A 23,215-nucleotide genomic window follows, 5' to 3' on the forward strand; every position below is an offset into this window, starting at 1 on the left:
AGACCTTCTGCACAACCTAGGTTTCACACTTAACTTCCCCAAATCCCACCTTCTGCTTAGCCAGATACAGCCATATCTAGGAGCTATACTCAATGCAGAATTAGAGATTGCTTACTCCAGTCTGGAATGTGTTCACAACTTTGTCTCTCCTCCCCCAGTTTCAAGAGAATTGTTCATACACAGTCAGGGCCATAATGTGACTGTTAAGGATGATAGCCTTCTGCATTGCCATTGTTCCCCATGCCAGACTTCACATGCGTCCTCTACAGCAATGTCTGTCTCATTAGTGGGCTTAATCACAGGGTCAGTGGGAAGATCTAGTGTTGTTAGACCGCAATACTTGCCGCTCTCTGCAGTGGTAGAACACCACCAACCTGTTGAAAGAGTGGCCTTTTCTAGACCCTGTGCGTCAGATCATTCTGACAACATACGCCACACACACAGACTGGGGCTCTCACCTTCTTGACCTCTCAGTACAGGGTCTTTGCAATTCTCATCATCAGTCGCTACACATAAACTTCCTAGAGCGTCAGGCAGTATTTCCAACCCTGAAAGCATTTATTCATTACCTCTCACAAAGTTGTCCTAGTCCGCACAGATAATATGGGATCAATGTATTACCTTCCGAAACAAGGGGGGGGGTCGGAATCAAGGTCACTCCAATTGTCACAACTCTCTCTCCACCATCATGTTCACATAGTGGCAGAGTATTTCCTAGGAATGGACAGCAACTTTGCATACCTGCTGACCAGGATGTAGAAGCAAGTTTATGAATGGGAACTCCACCCACAAGTCCATCAAGGTTACTTTGAAAGTGGGGAACACCTCCGATAGATCTTTTTGCCACAGCAGAAGACACAAAATGCCTAACCTTTGCCTCCAGATACCCACAACCTCAATCCAAAGACAGTGCTCTATGGATGAACTGGTCAGAGATATTTGCCTGTGCTTTTCCTCCTCTCCCTCTCATTCCATTTCTAGTTCAACGGATCTGGCAGACATCTCTCAGAATGATTCTTGTAGCTCCAACATGGGCATGTCAACCTTGGTTCACCACACTACTGGATCTTTCAGTAGCCCCCACGAGAAGCTTCTGAATAGGCCATACCTTCTCACTCAGAACCAAAGTCAGTTCAGATACCCAGCGCCCAAATCCCTCAACCTTGCAGTATGGCTCCTGAAGTCATAGAGTTTGGTTATCTAGATCTGCCTGCATAGTGCATGAACTTCCCTAGAGAAGCTTGTAAACCCTCTACCCGAGCATGTTATGCTACAAAGTCAAAACGCTTTGTTTTCCACTGTCAACCCAAACATATTAAACACATCAAGGCTACTCTCCTAGACATTGTCTGCTCCTTGCTTCATTTACAAAAAGCTAATTTAGCTTACACCTCCATTCGCTTACATCTTGCAGCTATAGCTGCGTACTTACACAACAGACAACACCAATCCCTTTTTAGGATTCTAGTAATTAAAGCATTCATGGAAGGTCTTAAACAGGTCATCCCACCAAGAATGCCCCCTGCACCATCATGGAACCTCAGTATTGTCCTTACTAGGCTTCTGGGTCCTCTTTCGAGCCACTTCATTCAGGTCCTCTTCAGTACCTCTCATGGAAAGTGGCCTTTTTCCACAGCTGGTGGTGAATGACCATGCAGCATCATGAAGAAGACTGAAACAAGCACATCCTGTCCCTCTGATCCCCAGTAAACAATTCATTTATGGTAAAATGTCCAACATAAAGTTACGCTGACAAGGCCACAGGACTACTCATCATGGAAAACTTTGTTAGAGGCAGCTCAAATAATGAATCACTTTCCACTGTTAGACATTGGGAGAAATGTGGACAGCAACACGGTTCCCAAAGTATTTTACCACAGGGAGTACAGGAGCCTGTTTACTATGAAGAGAGATTTACAGACTACAGCGAAAAGCCGAATCTAAAGTCTTAGTGATGATGCTGGAACGAGTGAGTGCATGAGTAAACACTTAAACAGAAGAACACCATTAAAGTCAAATGTGTATGTGGAAGAATGTATATTTTGGGAAAGATAAAATGCTTCAAGGGAACATCACCATGTGAGAAATTAATCAAGGCAACAGAGCTTAGAGTTGATCAAATGCTTTGAGAGTATGCAACCATTAATTGTGATTCAAAGATCTTAGCAGGTTGTAATAGGGACATAGTGGCTGCAGAAGTCCATTATCATGCATCTTGTTATAGGAACTGCACAAGGGTTAAAGGAAAGGAGGAAGATCCTGCATCTAGCTTTCAAACCGATTATCACTACAAAAATATATGAGAACATATGATTAACTCTTTCAATATATTAGAACTGTGGTTATTACTAGCAAAGAGGTAATATGTGTGATGACTTTCACTGAAAGGCTTGAAACCCTCATGACACACAGAGGAATACAGGGAATAGATGAATCAACAAAGAAGCATATTAGAAGAAAATTGGACTCTGAGTTCGGTGACAGCCTCCACATAATTCCAGACAACCAAGGAAGAGTTGTAAGATAAAACCAGAGTTAGAAAAGAGAATTATCAGTTTTAAAGGTTAAGGCAACAGACATAAACAAGATCATTGATCAAACATCATTGCACATAAGAACAATGATTAAAACAAACTTGGTATCAACACCATGGCCATATCGTGCATCAGACATTGATAAAGATTCATTTACAGTGCCTAATTACCTTAAACAGTTCCTATTAGGACTTCTGACTGGAGATCCAGAAAACACAAAGCCATCCAAAAGGGTCACCTTACTTATACATTCAGTCAGGACAATATATATGCAGTCAAAAATGGCCAGCAGAACATCCCACCAACCCCCCCAAGCCTTTGTTTCTCCTATACGCTATAAAATCGTTGCGAGGCAGTGTTGCAATCATTTGCACAGACAGTCTGGGATTTCATACTCGCAACTGGAAAAAAATGATACCGCCTCGACATTCAGGCTTATGTCTTCACTAACTTAGCATGGGATAACATTGATAGGCTGGAGACGCTTATTGGTAAGGGGGCAACTCATTGAGTCTACCGGTATAGCTGTGCAGCCAAAGTTGTTTGCACCACAACCTTTTAAAGCTGCTCTTCAAGCACTCAGAAGCTAAAGCAAAGAACTTTGACCACCACAAATACTGAAAAAAAATTCATGTACGTTTCTGGTTAACGAGTTGGGCCTCAGCCATTGATGACAAGTACCAAAGTCATGCCGGAATGTGTTGCCCAATTAAAGCTTGCACAAAATAAGACCAGAAGCGAGCCTCACACAGAGTGTACCAAGTTGGACAGGATTTGACATCAATACTAGAGACCTAATTAGTGTATCACAGGATTCCAATGGCTACATGCCCACCATTAAATGCCCTTGCATCTAAGTTGACAACTGTTTATGAAATTTTGAAACTGTCAGAACTGATAAGGGAATCCCTGCATTTGGCGAAAATTGTTGTGGTCATGGATCAAGCTCTCTATGTAAAAGCAGCTGAGATCATGTGGAAGCATACAGCAAAGTACAACAGAATAATTCTTCTAATGGGAAATCTTTCTCACCATTTGGAATGTTCTGTCCATTCTTGGAAAACACTTTCAAGACACTGGCCTTCGTGACCTTTGCGTTGAAGCAAGCATGATAGCAGAAGGATCAATATCATCAGTACTAGAAGGTCATATGTTCAATCATGGGGTTCGAGTACACAAGTGCGTGTATGAAGCTATGTTGAGACTGACTTTATTGAACTTTATCCCCTGCGTGGATAAGGATTACGAAGAGAACATTCAAGCAGTTTACTCCTTCATTGAGGATGTTAATGACTTTCCAAAAGACCTATGTCAACAGTGATTAGATGACCTCTTGCAGAATGCTGCCTTTGCCAAAGTAAAACAGCTTTGGGATGTATTCCTGAAACATCTTAGTCCTGACAATGGAGATCTCTCTGCATTTTAAAGATTGTATGTGGATCTTGTTGAAAATGTTTGCTGGCTTTGCTGCACGCTGCTTGAGAATAAAATTGGCATTTACATCTTACCCCTATACCCTCTATAATCCCATGGTGTTTTGCGTATCACAGGATGAACTACAATAAACATCTTCCTGTATATTATGCCGAAATAAATGACATTACTTGCAGTGAAACATCCAGAGATACACCACAACTTCATCAACAGATGCCTTTTAAGTTCAACTGTCAGATGTTAATTCGTTTGGACGAATTCCGGTCAGTCAAGCAATAGAGGTAACAGTCAACAAAGACGCACAGAATCTGGGTGGTACCACAAGGTTCAACCTCAAGGCAGGTGCTGTGAAAATATATTATATGATGGCTGAACACAGAAGTGCCTTTTTGGTTCAGATAAGGAAAATGGTTTGTAACAACGGATCAGACTTGCATAAGTCACAAATTGAAAAGGACAAAGATACTGTTATGAGAGCTGTGTGTCTGGTTCAAAGCTGGATAAACCCATTTGTTGAGCCACATGATCTCATTAGTCTCTCCACGGCAAAAAAGGCATCTCAAGACATCGTATCCGACATAATGAAGGCACATGAAATAGATGAACAGTGCCATACAGATTTCAAACTTGAGCGACTTGAGGATAATCCACCTATTAAGAAGTTTCATGACCCAATGAAAATGAACAAACTAAAAACCTTCACTATCATGTCCAAGAAGAAAGCAGTGAACAGCAGTGGCAGGACAATCATCATGAAAGCAGAAAAAACACTATTTGGTTGAATCGTTGTGACAGTACAGAATCTGAACCTTCACCTGACGGATGTACTCTCTCATTCCTTAGGACCTTTACCATGGGCTTTAGCAACTCTAGCAGGTCTGTTGCGAAAGACAGACAAAGTTGTTTTAGCAAAATACTTACAGACAAACATTACTCCTGCTGATGAAATACCTGGAAATTCAGCCACGCTGATTGATGCTATGGTTCTTGTTCAGAGAGTAAAAGGAGAGGAATCAAACTTTTGTGAGGTAGCTATGTCTGTCTTGTCCATGGCTTTGTGGGAAGGAAATGGTAGTCAAAGAATCAATGTTGTGTTTGATACTTACAATGAGGAGTCTATTACAAACAGCAAAAGGACAATCAGAGGGGAAGAACTCAGGCACCAGTTGCAGAGCATCTCACCTTCCCAGATTGTCAGACAGTGGAGGAAATTCCCGAAGCCACATAGGGAATTAAAAAAACTCTCATCGCATTTCTTGAAGGAAAACAGAGTATTTTGTTAATCTTGAGAGTAAAACACTGTTCACGAACTGTGAAGATAAATGCTACAAAATCACATCTGAAGGGAGCCACGAAGTGCCTGATCTCAGATGGTAGTTTGTTGCTGCATGCTGCTCACGCTGCTAATGAGGGTGGTGTGGTAGTAATGATAAGCTCAGATGACTCCAATGTGTTTATTATGTGTTTAGGATTTCATGACAGAATCATGGCTAAATTGTTTCTGAAATGTGCATGCGAGTCCTTGACATTGGGAAAATAGCTTCAACTCTTGGTGAAAATGTTTGTCGAGCTATGATAGGTCTCCCTACGTTTACTGGATGTGACACAGTAAGCGCATTTGCAGGAAAAGGAAAGGTAAGTGCATCCAAACTCATGTCTGCCAACAGACACACACTGGAAACATTTTCACAGCTCGGAGACGAATGGGATCTCTCTGAAGAACTAATGGACAAAAGTGGAGAGATTCCTGTGCTTGCTGTATGCACCAAAATCTTTGGTTCATCACTTGAATGACTTGGGATGTTACCTACTATGCGCAAAGAGGGATGAGATAGACAGTCATCAACTTCCATCTTGCAGGGTCTGTCTGAAGAAACATGCCAAATGTGCGAATTATCAAGCTGCTATAAGCAAGAGATGTCTTCTGAATGAGTCACAGACACCAAGTCCAATTGCGAGAGGGTGGAAGTTGGAACAAGAGGGAGCAGAGCAACTGCTAGTGAACAGGATGGAGCGGCAGCCGGCACCTGAGGCTGTTAGATGTACTAGCTTGCAACTGCATTAGGAACTGCAAACTGCCAACATGTGTCTGCTGTCTAAATGACCTCAAGTGCAGACATGTACAGACTTCCTGCCTGTGAAAATCAAACGCACGCAAAGAATGATAACACCTTTTCAGAAGAGATGATGACAAATGTGAATGATAAAATTGTGTTTATGTTCACTCATGACAAATACGCTGCCTATGCAAGATGTGACAACTATTATTACTTGAAATTGTAAATGGAAATTGTGCACATAATTTATATCAATATATGAGGAATATAATTGAGTTTTATTGTTATTATTTTAAGGACTATATTATTATTATTACAATTATTAATCATACTTATTTTTAAATTATATAAACTTTAACCAATCTGGTGGAATTATATTTATTTTTCCACATATTATGTTGAATTTGTATGCTATTTTGCAAAAATATGAAAAACATTATTTATGGTTGCTAATCCAATGATGTCGGACAAAAGGCAAAGAGTGATGACTTGCTATCACATATTTTCCATCTCTAAGCATCCATACCTTGCAAAAAATCATGTTAGAACCCATCCCCGAGTGGTACCAAAGGCCTAAATTTGGGGTTCTGGCTCATGGCTAAATTGGCCAATTTACAATGTTTGCAGTATAGATGACCTAGCACGGATTTCTTGTTTGCAGTCCTCATTGCTTGTTAATAGTTCCACTGCCACAGTATTGTACTACTTTTTAATCTCCTTTTTGTGAGCGTTTGATAAACAAGACAATTTCAAATTGCAACGCATTTGCATTACTTAATTAATTTGATAACAGATCTCTGAGCTCCCGGGGGAAGATATGTCCTTCGGAAGGCAAAGCCATTCAAGCATGAGGTATGTGATCACAGCATGTTAATAAAACATTCTCAATTCCTTAGTGGCTTGTCAAACCAGCTCGACTCAATTTCAGCTCATTTTATTTGAGATAAAGAGCAGTAAGTGCTTCGCGACTCACTTTCCAAATGAATTGTGGCTAGATACATCGCTGTATCCGGAAGGGCTTTGAAAGGTAAATAACGTTTGCTATGAAATGAGCTGAAGTAGATAAAGCTATCTCTCAAACACATGCTGCTTTTGTTTTTGTTTCACGCTTGAAGGTGCAACATATGTGTGCTTGGCTCCTCCATGTAGCTTATTTTTAAGTTAACATTGCGACACTTGACTATAGCCAAAAAGCATGTGCTATTTTTTCCTTCAAAAAAGAAGTTGAAAAATCCTACAACAATCTAAGTACTATTTCATTTGTGTGGTAATATAAAAGTGTAAAGTTTGAAATAGCTTAAATTAGGTATAGCTCAAAGAGCTACTTGATGTATTGCTATAAAAAAAAAGTCTACTTTGAAAGGTGTTCGGTTGAGCTGGCCGTAAGGTGAAAGACTTAACTTTGTAGCTCACCTGGGAGCAGCGCTGCACTGTGTGAGTCACTTCACTGAGCTTTGGGCACTTGCTGCGCTTAAATGTGGTGGAAAGTTATTTTGGCTGATCCAAAGAGAGAGCATTATTATCTCCCGCTGCAAGACTGCTACTCTCAGAGTACAGAAATCCACTATCGGGTCATTGCTCCAGAGGTATCAAGTGAGGCTCAGCAAAGGAAAAAAAGAGACCTCTGTGACTGTGTGAGATGGCATGATTGGAGAATTGGCAAGGAGCGATCCGGGCGATCCTGAGAAGTGACCAGGAAAAAACTGAATGGCCTACATTACTGGTTGGCTAGAAAAGTGCCAGTCAAGACGACAAGAATGTTTTATGGTAATATTGACTACAATTGCGTCTTTCCTGATGACAAAGGTACTTCCAAGAGAAGATCACTTTCAGCTCCTGGTTGGAAACTACCATGTGAAATCACCATTGTGATCCTGAGTCCGATCATCTTATGTGTCTCAGTAGGTAGGTAGTGTAATGAACTTGAAATAATTCCCAAGGAACTTGCCTTAAAAAATCCAGGACACATGAACCATTGTGGGGGTTAGAAGCAAAATGATGGAGGATGTTCAATGCGTTTTAGAGCCCAAAAGCATCACTCCGTTGAAGTTGTTGCATATGTAATGATCAGTGTACTGAAGGGGGCTCTCCCAACAATAATGTAAAAAGATTGAAGAGTAAATTAAAGTAATGTAAAGATCAAGTTGATGGTGCTGTCCACACTAGTTTTTGTAAATGAAGCCCCTGAATCCATGACTTCCCTGCCTAACGAGAGATATTGGTGCTGAAATAACATGTTTCAAGCAGAACATCTGTATTCACGCCTGCACATTTCACATGGAAAATGTCACCAATTCTGATTCTGTAAATCCCGCTGAAGAATTTTCATGCACAAAGTGACCACTTGTGCTCCTAAATGGAAATTAGTTGTCCACATTTCTTAAAATTAGGCCCTTTGTCACTGCTATGTTTCGACTTTCATATACAGCCTGTCCAATAATTGTTCAATTTCCAGCCAAAACTTCTAGTCAATGTATAAACCCTCAGTAGAGTGCAGTTCACCATTGGGGATTGAACCCTACGTATCTGGTGAAGCATGATGTTAATAGTTAAGTTTTGAAATTTTATGAAAGAGTTGCAGTTTGGATACGGATTGAAATTCCCATCCTTCTTTGATTTCTGGTTTGTATTCAGCCTAAGTTATTGCAGCTTTTTCAAAGTATCTTCAGTTCAGATTTGTAAAAAAATGTAAATAGTGCTGCAAGAGCACCTAAGATTTTGGTATGGGTTTATTATCCCGGCATATAATCAAGTAACCCATTCCATTGAATTGAGCTATGGAGATATTTTCTTGTGTGCAAGGGGGAAGTCTGTGTTAGCCATGTGGGAATAACTGGCAAAGACTCCTGACAAGTCATACATTAGGACTCAAATAACTAAAGAACTATAAGAAATTGATTAAAACAAATGTTTTATGGATTTATGTCATGTATACACCTTTGACATTTGCTGAAAAGTCACTTGGGCTACTTCCCATTTTAAAGCTAGCTGGCTTCTGCGCTCTAATTAATCTCTATTTTTTTTCTGAAATATTTTCTATATGATTGCAAAGAAGGGAGCCTCGACAATAAGACAAAATGAACTTCATTTTGAATTCCCTACTCTTGGTCTTACCTATCCTTTGTTCAAAACACTTTGTTGACCATCTTCTCTGACCTGCAAGGTGAAAGGACATACGTGATGTTTTTTTTTTAGTTTTGAAAGAAAATAACATATTTTAGAAAGCAGTTCTGGACTTTCCTAACATCAGCAGGTTGGTCAGTTAGCAAGTACAGGATGTACTCTAGAAAATAAATTAAACACCTCAATCAATTGTGACATAGGCTTGGTGCTACAAGAACTGGAATCATGACAAAATATCATTTTCAGGCCTGGCCTGGAGAATGTTTTAGCCACTCACTCATCTGAGGTACCTCAGCTTTCATGCTCCTCTCCGAGGTACCACGGCTTTCTAAGCAAAACGGTGCACTAGGCATCTGATGGAGACAGGTTGTGCAGTCCAGATGCAGAAACAGTCAGCATAGCTGCTGAAGCGACTTCCTCATCTGAGCTTCCTTGTGTTGTTTTGGAGCCAAGATGCTCAAATAACAGTGAACAGCACGAGGACCTTCAACTGTGGCTTTCGCCTGATCACCCATCCATCAGCTCCCAACCCACCATTACTTGTTGCTGCTGCCTGCTTCACCAGCGTTCGCCTACACCACCTATACTGCTTGAGCTGGGTGAGGTGAGGCGTGCAGTTGCCCAAGCTAGCTTCAGGCAGATAAGAGCATGAGTAGGTTTGGTGGATGGGACTGCACGCAAGAGGATATCGGTTAAGAGGAGAGAGGGGTATAAGGGGCTAAGCCCTTAACTGGAGGTGTGCTTATTACCTGGTGCAGAGTCATGTTTTGTCTGTTTATGAAGTAATGTCTGTATTAATCCAGTTACTTTCAGTATGTGTGCACACATTCCCTAGTACCACACAAGAGCCTATCAACTACCCCCTGAATTCTTTCAACCCTTCAACCTCTGGGGTGGGGTGTTTTTGTGAGCTTTTTTGGAGCTCTTTTTTGGACTGTTTCTTTAGGGGCTCAAAATTACAACTTGCTACTCTTCTGCTTACTTACACTGAAACTTGAGCCACAGGAAGAGAGAATAGATTAATTCTCCCACCTCTCAGAGTACAGAGCATACGGAGTGCCACAATTTAGGCTCCAATGAAAACTCCAGTCTGAATAAGTTTAAAAGCGTTATTACAATCCCAAAATCAGTGTCTTATAAATGGTGCGCAAAACTAAGTGATAAACATACATGAAAAACATAGGCTGACTAAAGCGTCTAAAAAATGTAACCTAGAATACATCAAAACTGTCAAGCACTCCAAAAGAATAACATAAATCAGCAAAACCACATTAGGTTGAGATCTCAAAGCAACAGATGGTGACATCAGCATATCATCAAAATACAATTGTAGCAATTTTCAGGGCTGGGCCATCCTTTTCACTAATCAGAATTGGGACTGGCATGTGTGGGAACGGACTAACAAAAGCGGGCAAAAGCAAAAATAAAAGAGAGACAAAAATATTTTGGAAAAATGATCTACCTAGGGCAACTATCTCTAAAATATACGTTAGTGCAAGAGGCTGCACATAGGACAAATCAGCAGTTCAGAATTAGTTGGGTTTATTAGTACTGAACAGCATAACCAAATGGAGCAATTATGACTATGATAAGGAAACACATCAGGGAACTTAGAGAAGAGAATGTGGCAAGAGCTAAGAGAACTCAGAACAGACTAAAGAGATCACAAAACAAACTCACTAAAAGATGTGTATCTAAAGGGAACTGCACACACTTCTAAATTTCTTCACTAATTAAAATATGAATACTTCTTGTGATTGGTCCTTCAGGTGGCAACACTGTGTGTGTCAGATTCAGCATTTAATGGCTGTTGGTGGTCCCACCAAGTTTGGAACTTTTCAGAATCTTCCCAGGCAAAGTGTGTTGTTGTCCACATGACTTCATCCTTTTCTGCCAAATATTACATTTTTTAAACATTTGTTACATTAGGTTCCTTAACTACAGCACACAATAAACTACTAATATTTTTTCACATGAGAAATACAAGCTTCCTTTCCTGTTCAACGACTGGAACAAATACTGCAAAATTATAATCTCTAAAACATGCTCTTTACCCACAATGCAATAGTATATTCAGCATAACGTTAGCAGCCTAGGAAAATAATTCAGGTTAAAGGGAACAGAATAAACAAGTAATTTTCCTCTACTGCTTCAACAATGAACTTCAGGCCTAGTTCAGCTAAGAAAGCCTAGATACACATTAATTAAATTAATACATTTATAAAACCTATTGCGCACCTTACAATTTTTGCAAATATTATTCATGACATGTTAAAACAATTTAAATGTGCATTTATTTTTCTGCACACATGTAATGAAATCCATTTAATATAAATAAGATTAACTCACATAATAATGCACTTCATTTCTACTGTTTCTTTTATTAAGAAATAATACTTTCACATTAATTCTGATTAATAATTCACTCTTATAAATGCACAATACCTACATATTAAAGGTGATGACAAAATACGAGTACCAGCCACAAATGTCTGCCATAATTCAAAACAGCACGTTTTACATTTCCATGTTAATTTTTTGTTAAGCCTTTAAACTAAAGATTTATAAGTTGCCATATGCTAGCTTCTATTCCACTAATGCATTAGTAAAGTTTGATCTCTATAACTAATGATTAGCACTACAGGACAAACTAAAACAAGTTGATCTTAACCAAGAGCCAGGCCTTTGAATAAGAGACCATACTTATTTTTTTGTTATAGATATTTCCGTACCAACACCTGGCTTTCTTCTTTTAGTGTTCAACAATTTTGTCTAATTTTAATTTTATGAATCCTTTCTACTCATATTTGTGTAAAATGCCGAAAGCACTTTTAGTACAATTTCAAATTTCTCTCACCAGCCCCATATAAACAAAAAGATAATGTCTCAAAAAACACATACATGTACAAAAGCAGAGGGGCTTTATGTCAGCCCTCTTCATCCATTGGTCAGGTTTGCTGTCATTCACATTTTGCTTCCCCCTCCCCCCCCCCAACTACAGTGTACAGCATGGGCCAGTGGGTGATCCCCATTTCACTGTGAGTGATGGCATTTTACCCTCCCTCATACTATGAATGTGTTGACCATAAATGATGTGCACATCAGGAGCACTGTTAGTGGGTCAGTACTTCACTTTGTCAATGCTTTTACCTTACTATTTGTGTCTTTTGTCAGGGATCCTTGTCTTTTTTTAAAACCATTTCTTCATGTTACAGCAATTTACAGCCTATAGTAATTTTCTCTTTGCACACTAAGAGCCAGAAAGGAAATGTGGGATAATTATTTTTTATATTTAAAATGTTTATTGCAAGCACATGACCGCCACATGTAAGGGCACATTGTTTTCTTTTTTCTTGTTGTGGCATATGCTTACAGTAAAAAAATATATCAATCGCACCAACTTGACAAGGGGCTTTGCTAGTGATTGTTCTCATTTTAGTGCCATTTTGCAAGTCTTGGGTAATTCTTTGATTGAAATGTTTAGTGGTATCTTCTCTCGTATTGGAATTTTTCTGTCTGGAAAGATTAGCATTTCAGACTGAGCTGTTTCATTCTTATTTTTCCTGTTATAGGCAGTCCTTTCTGAAACATGTTGAATCCAAGTCAGTCAGACTTTGTTCATATATAAAATTGTATTTAAAAAAGTACTGGTGAAGTTCTGTCTTAAATGTTCAACCTAAGCATTGTGTTTATTATAAATACATTGTGTAACAAAGTTTTCTTTTGTTTTTGTAGCTATTATGGTTGAGGAGTTTGTAGATTTTGGTGCCCTTGACATTTTCATGCATCGCAAAAGTGATGTTCTCACGACTCCATGGAAATTTAAAGTCGCCAAACAGCTGGCCAGTGCACTGAGTTACTTGGTAAGTAACATGAGTGGGCAGTTAGGTCGAAATAAGAATACACGTTTATGACTTGCATGTGGAATTAAATATTTTTTCATATGAAAGCAGTTGCATTTGGCTGATCCTCTATGTTGTTGACTCTTGGTAGTTATGTTACCGACTTACATGAGCTGTGAATCCATTTCAGAAGAATATTGTTCTAGTTCAGAAGAACATTATTAAAGCTCCTGCATGGAGGTGCAGCCATCTCCAAATGTAACGAGGAACCCACATGAATTAAGGATGTAAATAACTTAAATCTGAACATTCTACCTCACACCAATACTTTTTAATTGTACATAGACAGTTCTGAAAGTGTCTTCAGTTCACATTAAAAACATTTAATCAGAAAAATACAAAAAGACGCAACTCTTTTTTGTTAGTCATTGGTTACAGTTAGTGGAATGGATCACCACTTATTGTTTGCCACAGTGATCCTAAAATCTTTACAACAGATTCTTATGAAAACACAGGGTAGTACAGGCCTGGTTTTTACCAAATGTTTTCCATTTTGTGCCCTGCTAAGTGATCATACAGTGAATAATGCTTACCAGTACTGTCTTAGAATTCTGCAGTGAGTCACTCTTAGAATACAGTTAATCAGTAGGAAAGGACATTCTACAATTCCCTTTCCCTCTCAAACTGCATGTGTCCATTGCTAGATCTGTAATTGGGAAAAACAACATAAACGATAGGAGCCCCAGACAAATGTTTCCTTCATTATACTGTAGGACTTCTACATCACAGCATGTCGTACTCCCAGAACACCTAATTCTTTCCAGCTTCAACATTTCACTTCCCAATAGTCTCAGATGTAAGTTTTTTTCAATGCATGGCATGTACCTGGTATGTGTTCACCAGCATCTGTATGTGAGTGACACGTTGGGCAGATCATAGACCTGCTCACTCTGCAGCACTCCTGATAGTGGAATCTTGAGAATGAAGTTATGCTTCTTTTTAATCCTCCTCTTTTATCACAACATATGCTACCTGTCATCCTGCAGTTCTTGTGCTAGTGAAACCTTGAATTTGGAGCATGAAGTTCTGCTTCTTTTTATATCAACACATGCTACTCCCAGAAACTTTTCTCTTAACAAGCTTTATTCTCTTTACTTATCTGAATGACCTTGATAAAAATAAAATGAAGTTCCTTAACTGTGTAAAGGTCACATTGTGTGATGTCATTAATAGATGTTTTTTATCTCACAAACATAGGAGGATAAAGAATTAGTGCATGGAAATGTTTGCAGTAAAAATATTTTATTGGCCAGAGAAGGAATTGACAATGAGTATGGTCCTTTCATAAAGCTGAGTGACCCTGGACTTCCAATAACTGTACTATCCAATCAAGGTATGGCATTGTAAATATAACTGTATAAAAAATTAAGCAATAGGCAAACAATGTTTTGGTTAAAGTGATTGTGAAACACATATTTGTGTGGTGTCTTAAAGCGATTCAACCCTTGCATTGACCCCACTGGTGTCCAGGCTGCATGTACCACTGATGTGTAGGTTCTCTGTATCATAAAATTCAAACTCCTAAGATAGTCCATCCATAGTACCACTTTACTGCAGGCCACCCCAAAGCAACCTTCAACTTCATCCCTGCCGTCCGACTGGAAGACAGCACTTATTTCCGCATAACTCGCCACCTACTCCCCCCCCACCCCCAAGTTAAGCATTCTCTTTGCCTAGATACTCCCTACCCTGTTTTTGTTTTTAAATACATATACAGTTCGCATTAGTGCACATCATAAACATTATGCTATTGCATAATCTATCTGTATGTAGGCAATGGCCATCTGCTAGCATATTATTATTGGTCTTGTAAAAAGTTATTATACCTAGCACTATCAGAACCACCACCTCCCTTAGTAATTTTAAACATTCATAATTGAGGCGGTGGGAGTATTGTCTTATTAGATTACTATTATCAGCTTACTTGTACAGAGCAGAATGCACGTTTATCCATAGCTGGGTGACTGGCTAATCAAATCCAACTTTCTTCAACTGCTGTCGAAATACCTACTTTTTAAAGTTTTTCGTTTTCTCCCAGTGAACGAGTCTCAATAATAGCAAGTCAATTCAGATCCCTGCCCAGGGACTACAGTTGATATTGCCAGTCCTGGAGACAGGAAAACACTTAGTGTTTATCACTGCAGAATTGATGTCCTCCTTCATTTCTCCAGTTCCTCCGTCTCGGCTGAAAGTGAGACTCACTGCATTTAAATCTTTGACCGCAGTGGAATCAGGTCTGCGACAGCCTGACCAATAAAGTGGCAGTAACACATGACTTTAATTCCATGCAACATTGATTCAGCTAATAACTAACAAAGGGGAAGTATTCAGGCATTAGTCACAGAACCATCTGTCTTAGGTTGGGGAGCGTATTTGGGTATCCCAAAAGGGGAAACCATGTATACACCTATTTGAAATAAGGCTATTCTGACAACCTATCAAGCCCTTTCTCGCCCGGGTGATAGGAAAACAGGTTCAAGTTTAGACAGCACCTTGGTCTGTATTGACAGGAAGGTAGCATTAGGCTTGAAATAATTCTATGGCAGTGGGCCACAGACAAGTGAAGTATCAGCACCTTATCTGGCGAAGACTTAAAGCAGATTCCATCAGCAGACAGATTATGAGCTGCAGTTTGTTGAAACTGCCAATGATTCACTAGGAAATCTTTTGGGTTTGGTGTTTCCTGTGGCTGTTCTTGTGAACCATACAAACTAGACGTGCCTTACCTTCTGCTGGGTGGAATTTCCAAAGAATGGCCTGCATTGGAAGTATTCGTTCAACCTCAAAATGTATTTAGTCTGAGTCTAAAGGTGAGGTCATAAGGCAAGCAGCCCATTTAATGTGGTTTGTCTCAGATTGCGAATGTCACCCTTTGTACCTAAACTTACTAGACCCTAGCACAGAGCTGCACTGATCTTCCAGCAAGACGCAATGTGTCACAACTGAACAGGACGATCCTCCATCAGTGTTCTTAATACTAAACCTTTAAACTTGGAACCCAAGAGGAGGACTTTAAATTGCTATGATTTGTCTTTAGCTTTCCAGACAATTGTACTGTTCACTGGATACCTCAATGAGAAGAGCAGAGTCTAGCAGGTTAGGTAATGTTTGCCAGGTGTTATTCTGTAGATCCTTTGCTGATGGACAAAGACACCAATATGCAGTGTGCCACCCATTTCTTGTCCCATGAGAGATTCAAAGCTTAATCCTGCCTGCTGGGTGGCTATTGCTTCAGCATATAGAATCTTTCTGTGATGTATAATCTCTACCACATACTTCCATCACGAAAGATTAAGTAATAGTGCAAGTAAAGCATTAATTGTTACCCAAGGTAGTGAATGAATTTCACTATTGCTCAATTCTCCCTGCAGGCATTATTTCCCGCTCTGCCTCCCTAGCAGACAGAGGAAAGATTCCTTACATAAGCTGTATCTTAGAAGAACTTATAGAGTCTACAAAAGATCTAAAACACTAGGGCAAATGTTCTGTTGTTTTGTTGGTTTTACAGTGATAAAGGAGCAGTTCTGGCTTTACCTCTCTTCCTGACTCTGTGGAATACTGATGTCGCTAGTGTCAGTGGCCAACTTATGAACCTACTACTTCACTTTCTCCTGCTGGGCCTGAGGCACCAGGCTGGCTACAGGAGGCAGTGCAGCAGCATGTGTATTATCTTGAAACGGTGGTTGCACTGTAGCATCATCAATCCCGCCCACCCCTTTCTAGGTTCAAGGTCCCACCAGCAGCAAAAATAAAGCAACATTGAAGGATGTACGTGCACTGAAAGGTTGGTTGTTAGTACACTTCTTTCTTGGAGAGCACGTCGGAGGCCCCGCAAGGTGGCTCACTGTACTTTCACCAAACTACTCTGAAACCCGCTCGGCATTGCAGCCGGCTAGCACTTTGCTGCTGTTGCAAGACATGGCAGCTCCTTGACAACCCTGCCATTCTCTCTAATGGCAGTGCATGGCAGGGCCTTCACTGCTCAACAGTGGTGTAGCAGGGATGCCATAAAGTAGATTGCAAGGAGATTAAATGGGTCCTCCTATCAGCCAGTTAAATGATAAAGGACTAAAGAGGTGCACAGTGATTGGGACACTGCACAACTCAGTGTGTGTGGGAGTAATATTTAGACTTGGTAACACCTTTTCAGGAGGCATTTAAAAAGTTGCACAAAGCTTTTCCTGCCTCGCCAAGCCCCACTCCCTAATGTGAAGGGCAGAGTTGCAGTTCAATTTGATGAACTGCCTGGATTTGCACTTAAAATTAAAAATCGTCCTGTAATGATTAGTGGCAAAATTACTAATCAGATGTGCTTGATTTGATATGTTGTGTAGCAGTAGACATACTGTGCTGCTTTGGCGCTATAGCCTTACATCTATAAAATGTGCACACTTGTCACTCTGGTGGCAGTTTGTTATGATAGTTTTCACTGCTATATTCATGTAGCAGTTTGCCATAAAGCAAGAATGCATCGGTAAGCAGTGTGATTTCATTTCCATTGCATTACTTTGTGATAGAGTGACTGTCAACTTCGTGTTTGGCTATCACACTGTGGGCTTTCATCCCCTGCACCATACCTCTTCCAACCAGTAGCAAAATGAGAGTGCTACGACATTGTGGACAAAATACTTATTTCACCAATCTACTAATGTTGTGTGTATGTATGACAATTCAGGTCTGTCCTAGGAACACACCTTTAAAATGTTTTATCCTGTTCATACATTCACTGGTGTAGCTCCCTAGCAGGCCTCATCCATAAACATTGAAAGGGGACATCAATTAAGCCCCTGTTTATTTTTCTTAAGTAGGGGCAGAGTAAGGTATTCATACTTTTTGCCATGAATGAAGTGGCATTTCATACTAGCTTATGGAAACTAAATATAAATGTATGTTGAAAACAACAAAGGTCCCAGTGGCATTTTAACAGAGCCATGGGCCCTAATGCAAGGACAGCAGTGGACACCCATGTATTTTGGAAGGGTGTAAACGACAGCCATGATTGTAGTAAAGGGGGCCTTTTACAGCCTGCATCCCTGTTCCACTGCACCAGCAAGTTACTTTCCTAAAAGGTTCTTTCTCAGCTTATGTGCATGTGATGTAAGAAAAGTGGTTTAACTGCGACTTCAAATGCAATTTTGGATTCACATAGTAATGATAGTGTGAATTTTGTGACTTGGTTGACTGCGGACACTCAAGCTGAAACTTTCCAAACCATGGTTGAGCTTTAAAACTCAGAGGCAAAAGTGAAAGGAATCTTTTACATGAGTTCAGCAGGTGGAGGTTGATAGCCCATCTCTCCACAGCAGCACCTGAAGCATGGAGCCGTCCCTCTGGCTGGAGTGCAGCTGCAGTCCAGTTCTCATCACTAACCTGCTAAGTAGATCTTGATCACCACTCTGATCTGCTACCGGTCTAAGCGCTCCTTGGGGTATCTGGCCCTGCAGTGCCCCTGCAGCCTATGTCATTTGCTGGTGGAGTGTAGGGACTGCTGGGATAGTGAATATTAAATGAGTGGGACCGTGCTGCTCCAAGAGTAACATGGAAACAGATGCTGAAGGGTACCTCACTCTCTGCCCCGCTGGACAGCCTGGTGTGCCCCCTTCCATGCCCTCCATTCTGGTGGAAAAGAAGGAAGGGCTTTCCAGGGCACGATGCAAGAAAGAGGGGAATGTTTATGTTATTGCTTTTGCAGTTGCAGAGCAGCCACACCCGCCTGCAGCGAGAAAACAGTCTTGCTACTACTTACGCCAAATCCCCCTGCTTCCCTCAAACACCGCCCGCCACCACCCAGTATGGGATCACGCAATAGGGATAGTTTACAGGGTGAGCAATTCTACAGCAACCCCTTCAAATAGTCCAAAAACTCAGAGTTGGAAAAACCCTTAGTTCCTGTACAGCAAAGATCTGAATTGGTTGTGGCATATTTGGACTTTGCTTCCAATTAGAGAGTCACTTTATTTAAAATTTGGTGCCTCTTCTTTTTAGCTGCAGGCACAAGCATCGGCAGAAAGACAGGTGACACACTATTATTGACTTGAAGACCATCATGGGGCACTAAATCAGCATTGCAAACCGTAGGGTCACCCGAAGGGGTGATCCCCATATGCTCATTAATAGAAGATGCTACATTGGAGGCAAAGTTAATAGCATTGTCAGCCTCAATCTGGGGTAAAGGTTCAGAAACTATTAGCGACCCCGAGATTAAAGCAAGGGTAGCTGATAACCGGCATTCTACCTGTGCAATCTCCTTGTCTATGGCTCAAAAGCCTTTCTAATGTAACCATCAACTGTGTTGGGGGCATTCCCATCCTCCGCTGGTGAACAGGCCTTACATATCTCCATCCACTGGCAGTCATTTAATAATAGGTTTTACCTTGCAAACGGAACACCCAAGAGGGGTGGGACCAGCCCATCCTCTTCCGGGCAATGACGGGCTCGCTCTTGGCCCAGTCACGTCCCATGCCACGGTACGCAAGAGGCGCTTCATAGCTTGTGGCACTTCCTGTCTTCTTGGCTCAGTTAGTGCCGGCTGGGGGACGTAGTCCCATCCCAGCAGGAAGCACACAAACCCAGGTCTGGTCCCAGAAACAAAAGGTGCATCATGATTCATTTTGATTGGGGGTAGATGGGAATATTGAGACCAATTGACTGGAGGCCTCTACTTTGCTTCTTTTTGGCCATGCCACCGAGCTCCCTGGGGCTATTCCTCTGAAGATACTTCATGGGTAGTGGCCAAGGTCCTGCGGGGCATTACTATTTTTTGCTTAATTAGGATTTGTTAGTGTGAGTTTCAGACAAAAGGACAAGCGTTATAATGGTTCACCTGAAAATGATAACCTATATATTTTCCACTTCCTACACAAGACTAATAGAGTTGGGGAGAGACTCAAGAAGACCCGTATGATGCAGAAGTGGATTAACCTTTAACTAATTCAGTCTCTTTTCCTACAATGAGGTACCTCTGAAAGGAGTAGGTTAATGTTTGGGCATCATGTGAGAAGTATTTTGGACCTCTTATTCCTATTAGCAGGGACTGCTGCTAATGAGCCCCCATGAGATATTGTGGATATTTTGTGGTGATTGGCGTTCTAAACTGCTCAAAAAGCACATTCAAATCTGGAGGCCAGGATCCATTCTGGTAGCTGTGCTTTCTGTTACCACCTGACTTCATTTTGAGATTCACATTTGCATACAGTTTCTATCCATAAGGTCCACTTTTGAGATCAGGACTGAAGGAATCACGCCACTGTTCAGTGCCGATCAGAGCAAATGTTTTCTCCTTTTTATAGGCAAGGAAAGTATTCCCTAGTAGGGCAAGCACTTGTGCCAGTGTGGTTTTATTTCTATAGAAATAGATTAGTGAAGAACAAAAAATATATATATATATATGTTCGATGGCATCTGTCGCTGTAGATACACATGGTATGCATGAGCTCGCCATCTGGTGTTGGGTCGGAGTGTTACAAGTTGTTTTTCTTCGAAGAAGTGCTTTGGAGTCACGGGACCGAGTGACTCCTCCTTCTGTGCTCATTGCGCATGGGCGTCGACTCCATCTTCGATTGTTTTCTTTCCGCCATCGGGTTCGGACGTGTTCCTGTCGCTCCGGGTTTCGGAACGGAAAGATAGCTGAAAACGGAAGATTTTCGACGGTATCGTTGCGATCCGGTTCGAGATAGACACATACGACGACGCGTTGAACATCGAAGCGCTTCGGTACCCTTCGGGGTAGATTTCGGCACCCCGTCGGGGCCTAGTCGGCCCGACCGCGTGGAGAACAACGCCGATGGAACGGACCCCGTTTCGATTCTGCCCCGAATGCCACAACAAATATCCTTATACGGATCTACACTCGGTCTGTAACCTGTGCCTGTCACCCGAGCACAGCGAAGAATCCTGTGAGGCCTGTCGGGCGTTCCGGTCCCGAAAAACTCTGCGCGACCGTCGAGCGAGAAGACTGCAGATGGCGTCCACGCCAAAGGAGCGTCCACAGTTCGAGACAGAGGAGGAATCCTTTTCCATCCAGGATTCAGACTCCGACGAGATAGACTCTACAAAAACTGTGAGTAAGACGTCGAGATCAGAACTTAAAAAAGGAAAGAAGGCCCAGGGGACGCCACCGCCAACCGGCCATGGCTCCACCCACATTCTCGGTGACCAACAATCGGCACCGAAAAAGGCCCATTCAGTGTCGAGATCGTCCGACTTCGGTCGAGACACCGGCACGCAGCCTCCTCGGGACCGAGAGAGTGCTAAACAGAAGCATCGACACCGAGAGTTCGGTGTCGACACGGATCGACGCCGAGACAGTGGCGCCGAAGACCATAGAGGCCAAGAATTTTCGGCACAGAAAAAGAGGAAGATTACCTCGGAGCCGAAAAAACAATCAACAGGGTTTTCGGAGCCGAAAAAAGCGACATCAGACCCTGTTTCAGGCTCCTATACTGAAGAGCATTCTATGTCTTCACAAATGAAGAAACATAGATTTGAACAAGAACTGCAATCCACTGACGTGGATCACACGCAAAAGCGTATCTTTATTCAGCAGGGGACTGGGAAGATCAGTACCCTTCCACCTGTCAAACGAAAGAGAACGCTTCAGTTTACTCCTCAGCAACAAACAGCACAAAAGGTAACACCTCCTCCCTCGCCTCCACCTGTAACTCCGGCTTCGCCAACTTACACCCCGTCACATTCGCCAGCTCACACCGCCATGAGCTACGATGACCAAGATCAGGATGCGTGGGACTTGTACGACGCACCAGTGTCTGATAACAGCCCAGACACATACCCAACTAGGCCATCACCACCGGAAGACAGCACAGCCTACTCACAAGTGGTGGCTAGAGCAGCACTATTCCATAATGTGGAACTACACTCGGAACAAGTAGAGGATGATTTTTTATTTAACACCCTCTCTTCAACCCACAGCTCCTACCAAAGCCTGCCGATGCTCCCAGGCATGCTACGCCATGCAAAGGACATTTTCAAGGAGCCAGTTAAAAGTAGGGCAGTGACGCCTAGGGTGGACAAAAAGTATAAGGCGCCTCCTACGGACCCTGTATTCATCACCTCTCAGCTGCCACCAGATTCTGTGGTGGTAGGGGCTGCCAGAAAACGGGCAAATTCACACACTTCTGGGGATGCACCTCCCCCAGATAAAGAAAGCAGGAAGTTCGATGCAGCCGGTAAGAGGGTTGCTGTCCAAGCAGCAAACCAGTGGCGCATCGCAAATTCACAAGCGCTGCTAGCGCGATACGACAGAGCCCACTGGGATGAGATGCAGCATCTCATTGAACATCTCCCAAAAGATCTGCAAAAAAGAGCAAAACAGGTTGTTGAGGAGGGTCAAAACATTTCAAACAATCAAATACGCTCCTCCATGGATGCAGCAGACACGGCCGCAAGGACCATTAATACGTCGGTTACCATCCGTAGGCACGCATGGCTCAGAACGTCTGGATTCAAGCCAGAAATTCAGCAGGCAGTCCTTAACATGCCAGTAAACGAAAAACTTCTGTTCGGTCCGGAGGTCGACACAGCCATAGAAAAGCTCAAGAAGGACACTGACACTGCCAAGGCCATGGGCGCACTCTACTCCCCGCAGAGCAGAGGATCTTATAACACCTTCCGCAAAACACCTTTTAGAGGAGGGTTTCGGGGTCAGGCCACACAAGCTAGCACCTCACAGTCCGCACCGCCCACCTACCAGGGACAGTACAGGGGAGGTTTTCGGGGCCAGTATAGAGGGGGGCAATTCCCTAGGAATAGAGGAAGATTTCAAAGCCCCAAAACCACTACCAACAAGCAGTGACTCAGACGTCACTCACCCCTCCCACACAACACCAGTGGGGGGGAGGATACGTTAATATTACGAAGCATGGGACAAAATTACTACAGACACATGGGTCCTAGCAATTATCCAACATGGTTATTGCATAGAATTCCTGCAATTCCCTCCAGACATACCACCAAAATCACAAAATTTATCAAAATACCATTCACAGCTTCTAGAGATAGAAGTTCAAGCACTACTGCAAAAAAATGCAATAGAATTAGTACCAAGCACACAAATAAACACAGGAGTTTATTCACTGTACTTCATGATACCAAAAAAGGACGAAACACTGAGACCAATTCTAGACCTCAGAGTAGTAAACACATTCAT

General features: G+C 41.9%; 1 protein-coding gene across 3 annotated transcripts in view; it reads left to right on the forward strand.

The window, feature by feature from the left end:
- The window catches only part of JAK1 (Janus kinase 1), a 481,031-nt gene that overhangs the window by 336,751 nt on the left and 121,065 nt on the right, over positions 1 to 23,215 (forward strand). For all 3 annotated transcript variants that reach the window (XM_069232503.1, XM_069232505.1, XM_069232504.1), the window contains exons 14-15: positions 12,884 to 13,011; positions 14,248 to 14,383. In XM_069232503.1, coding sequence (XP_069088604.1) covers positions 12,884 to 13,011; positions 14,248 to 14,383 — 264 coding nt within the window. The remainder of the gene's footprint in view (positions 1 to 12,883; positions 13,012 to 14,247; positions 14,384 to 23,215) is intronic.

This window comes from Pleurodeles waltl, chromosome 4_2, assembly GCF_031143425.1.
Source record: "Pleurodeles waltl isolate 20211129_DDA chromosome 4_2, aPleWal1.hap1.20221129, whole genome shotgun sequence".
Taxonomy (NCBI): Eukaryota; Metazoa; Chordata; class Amphibia; order Caudata; family Salamandridae; genus Pleurodeles; species Pleurodeles waltl.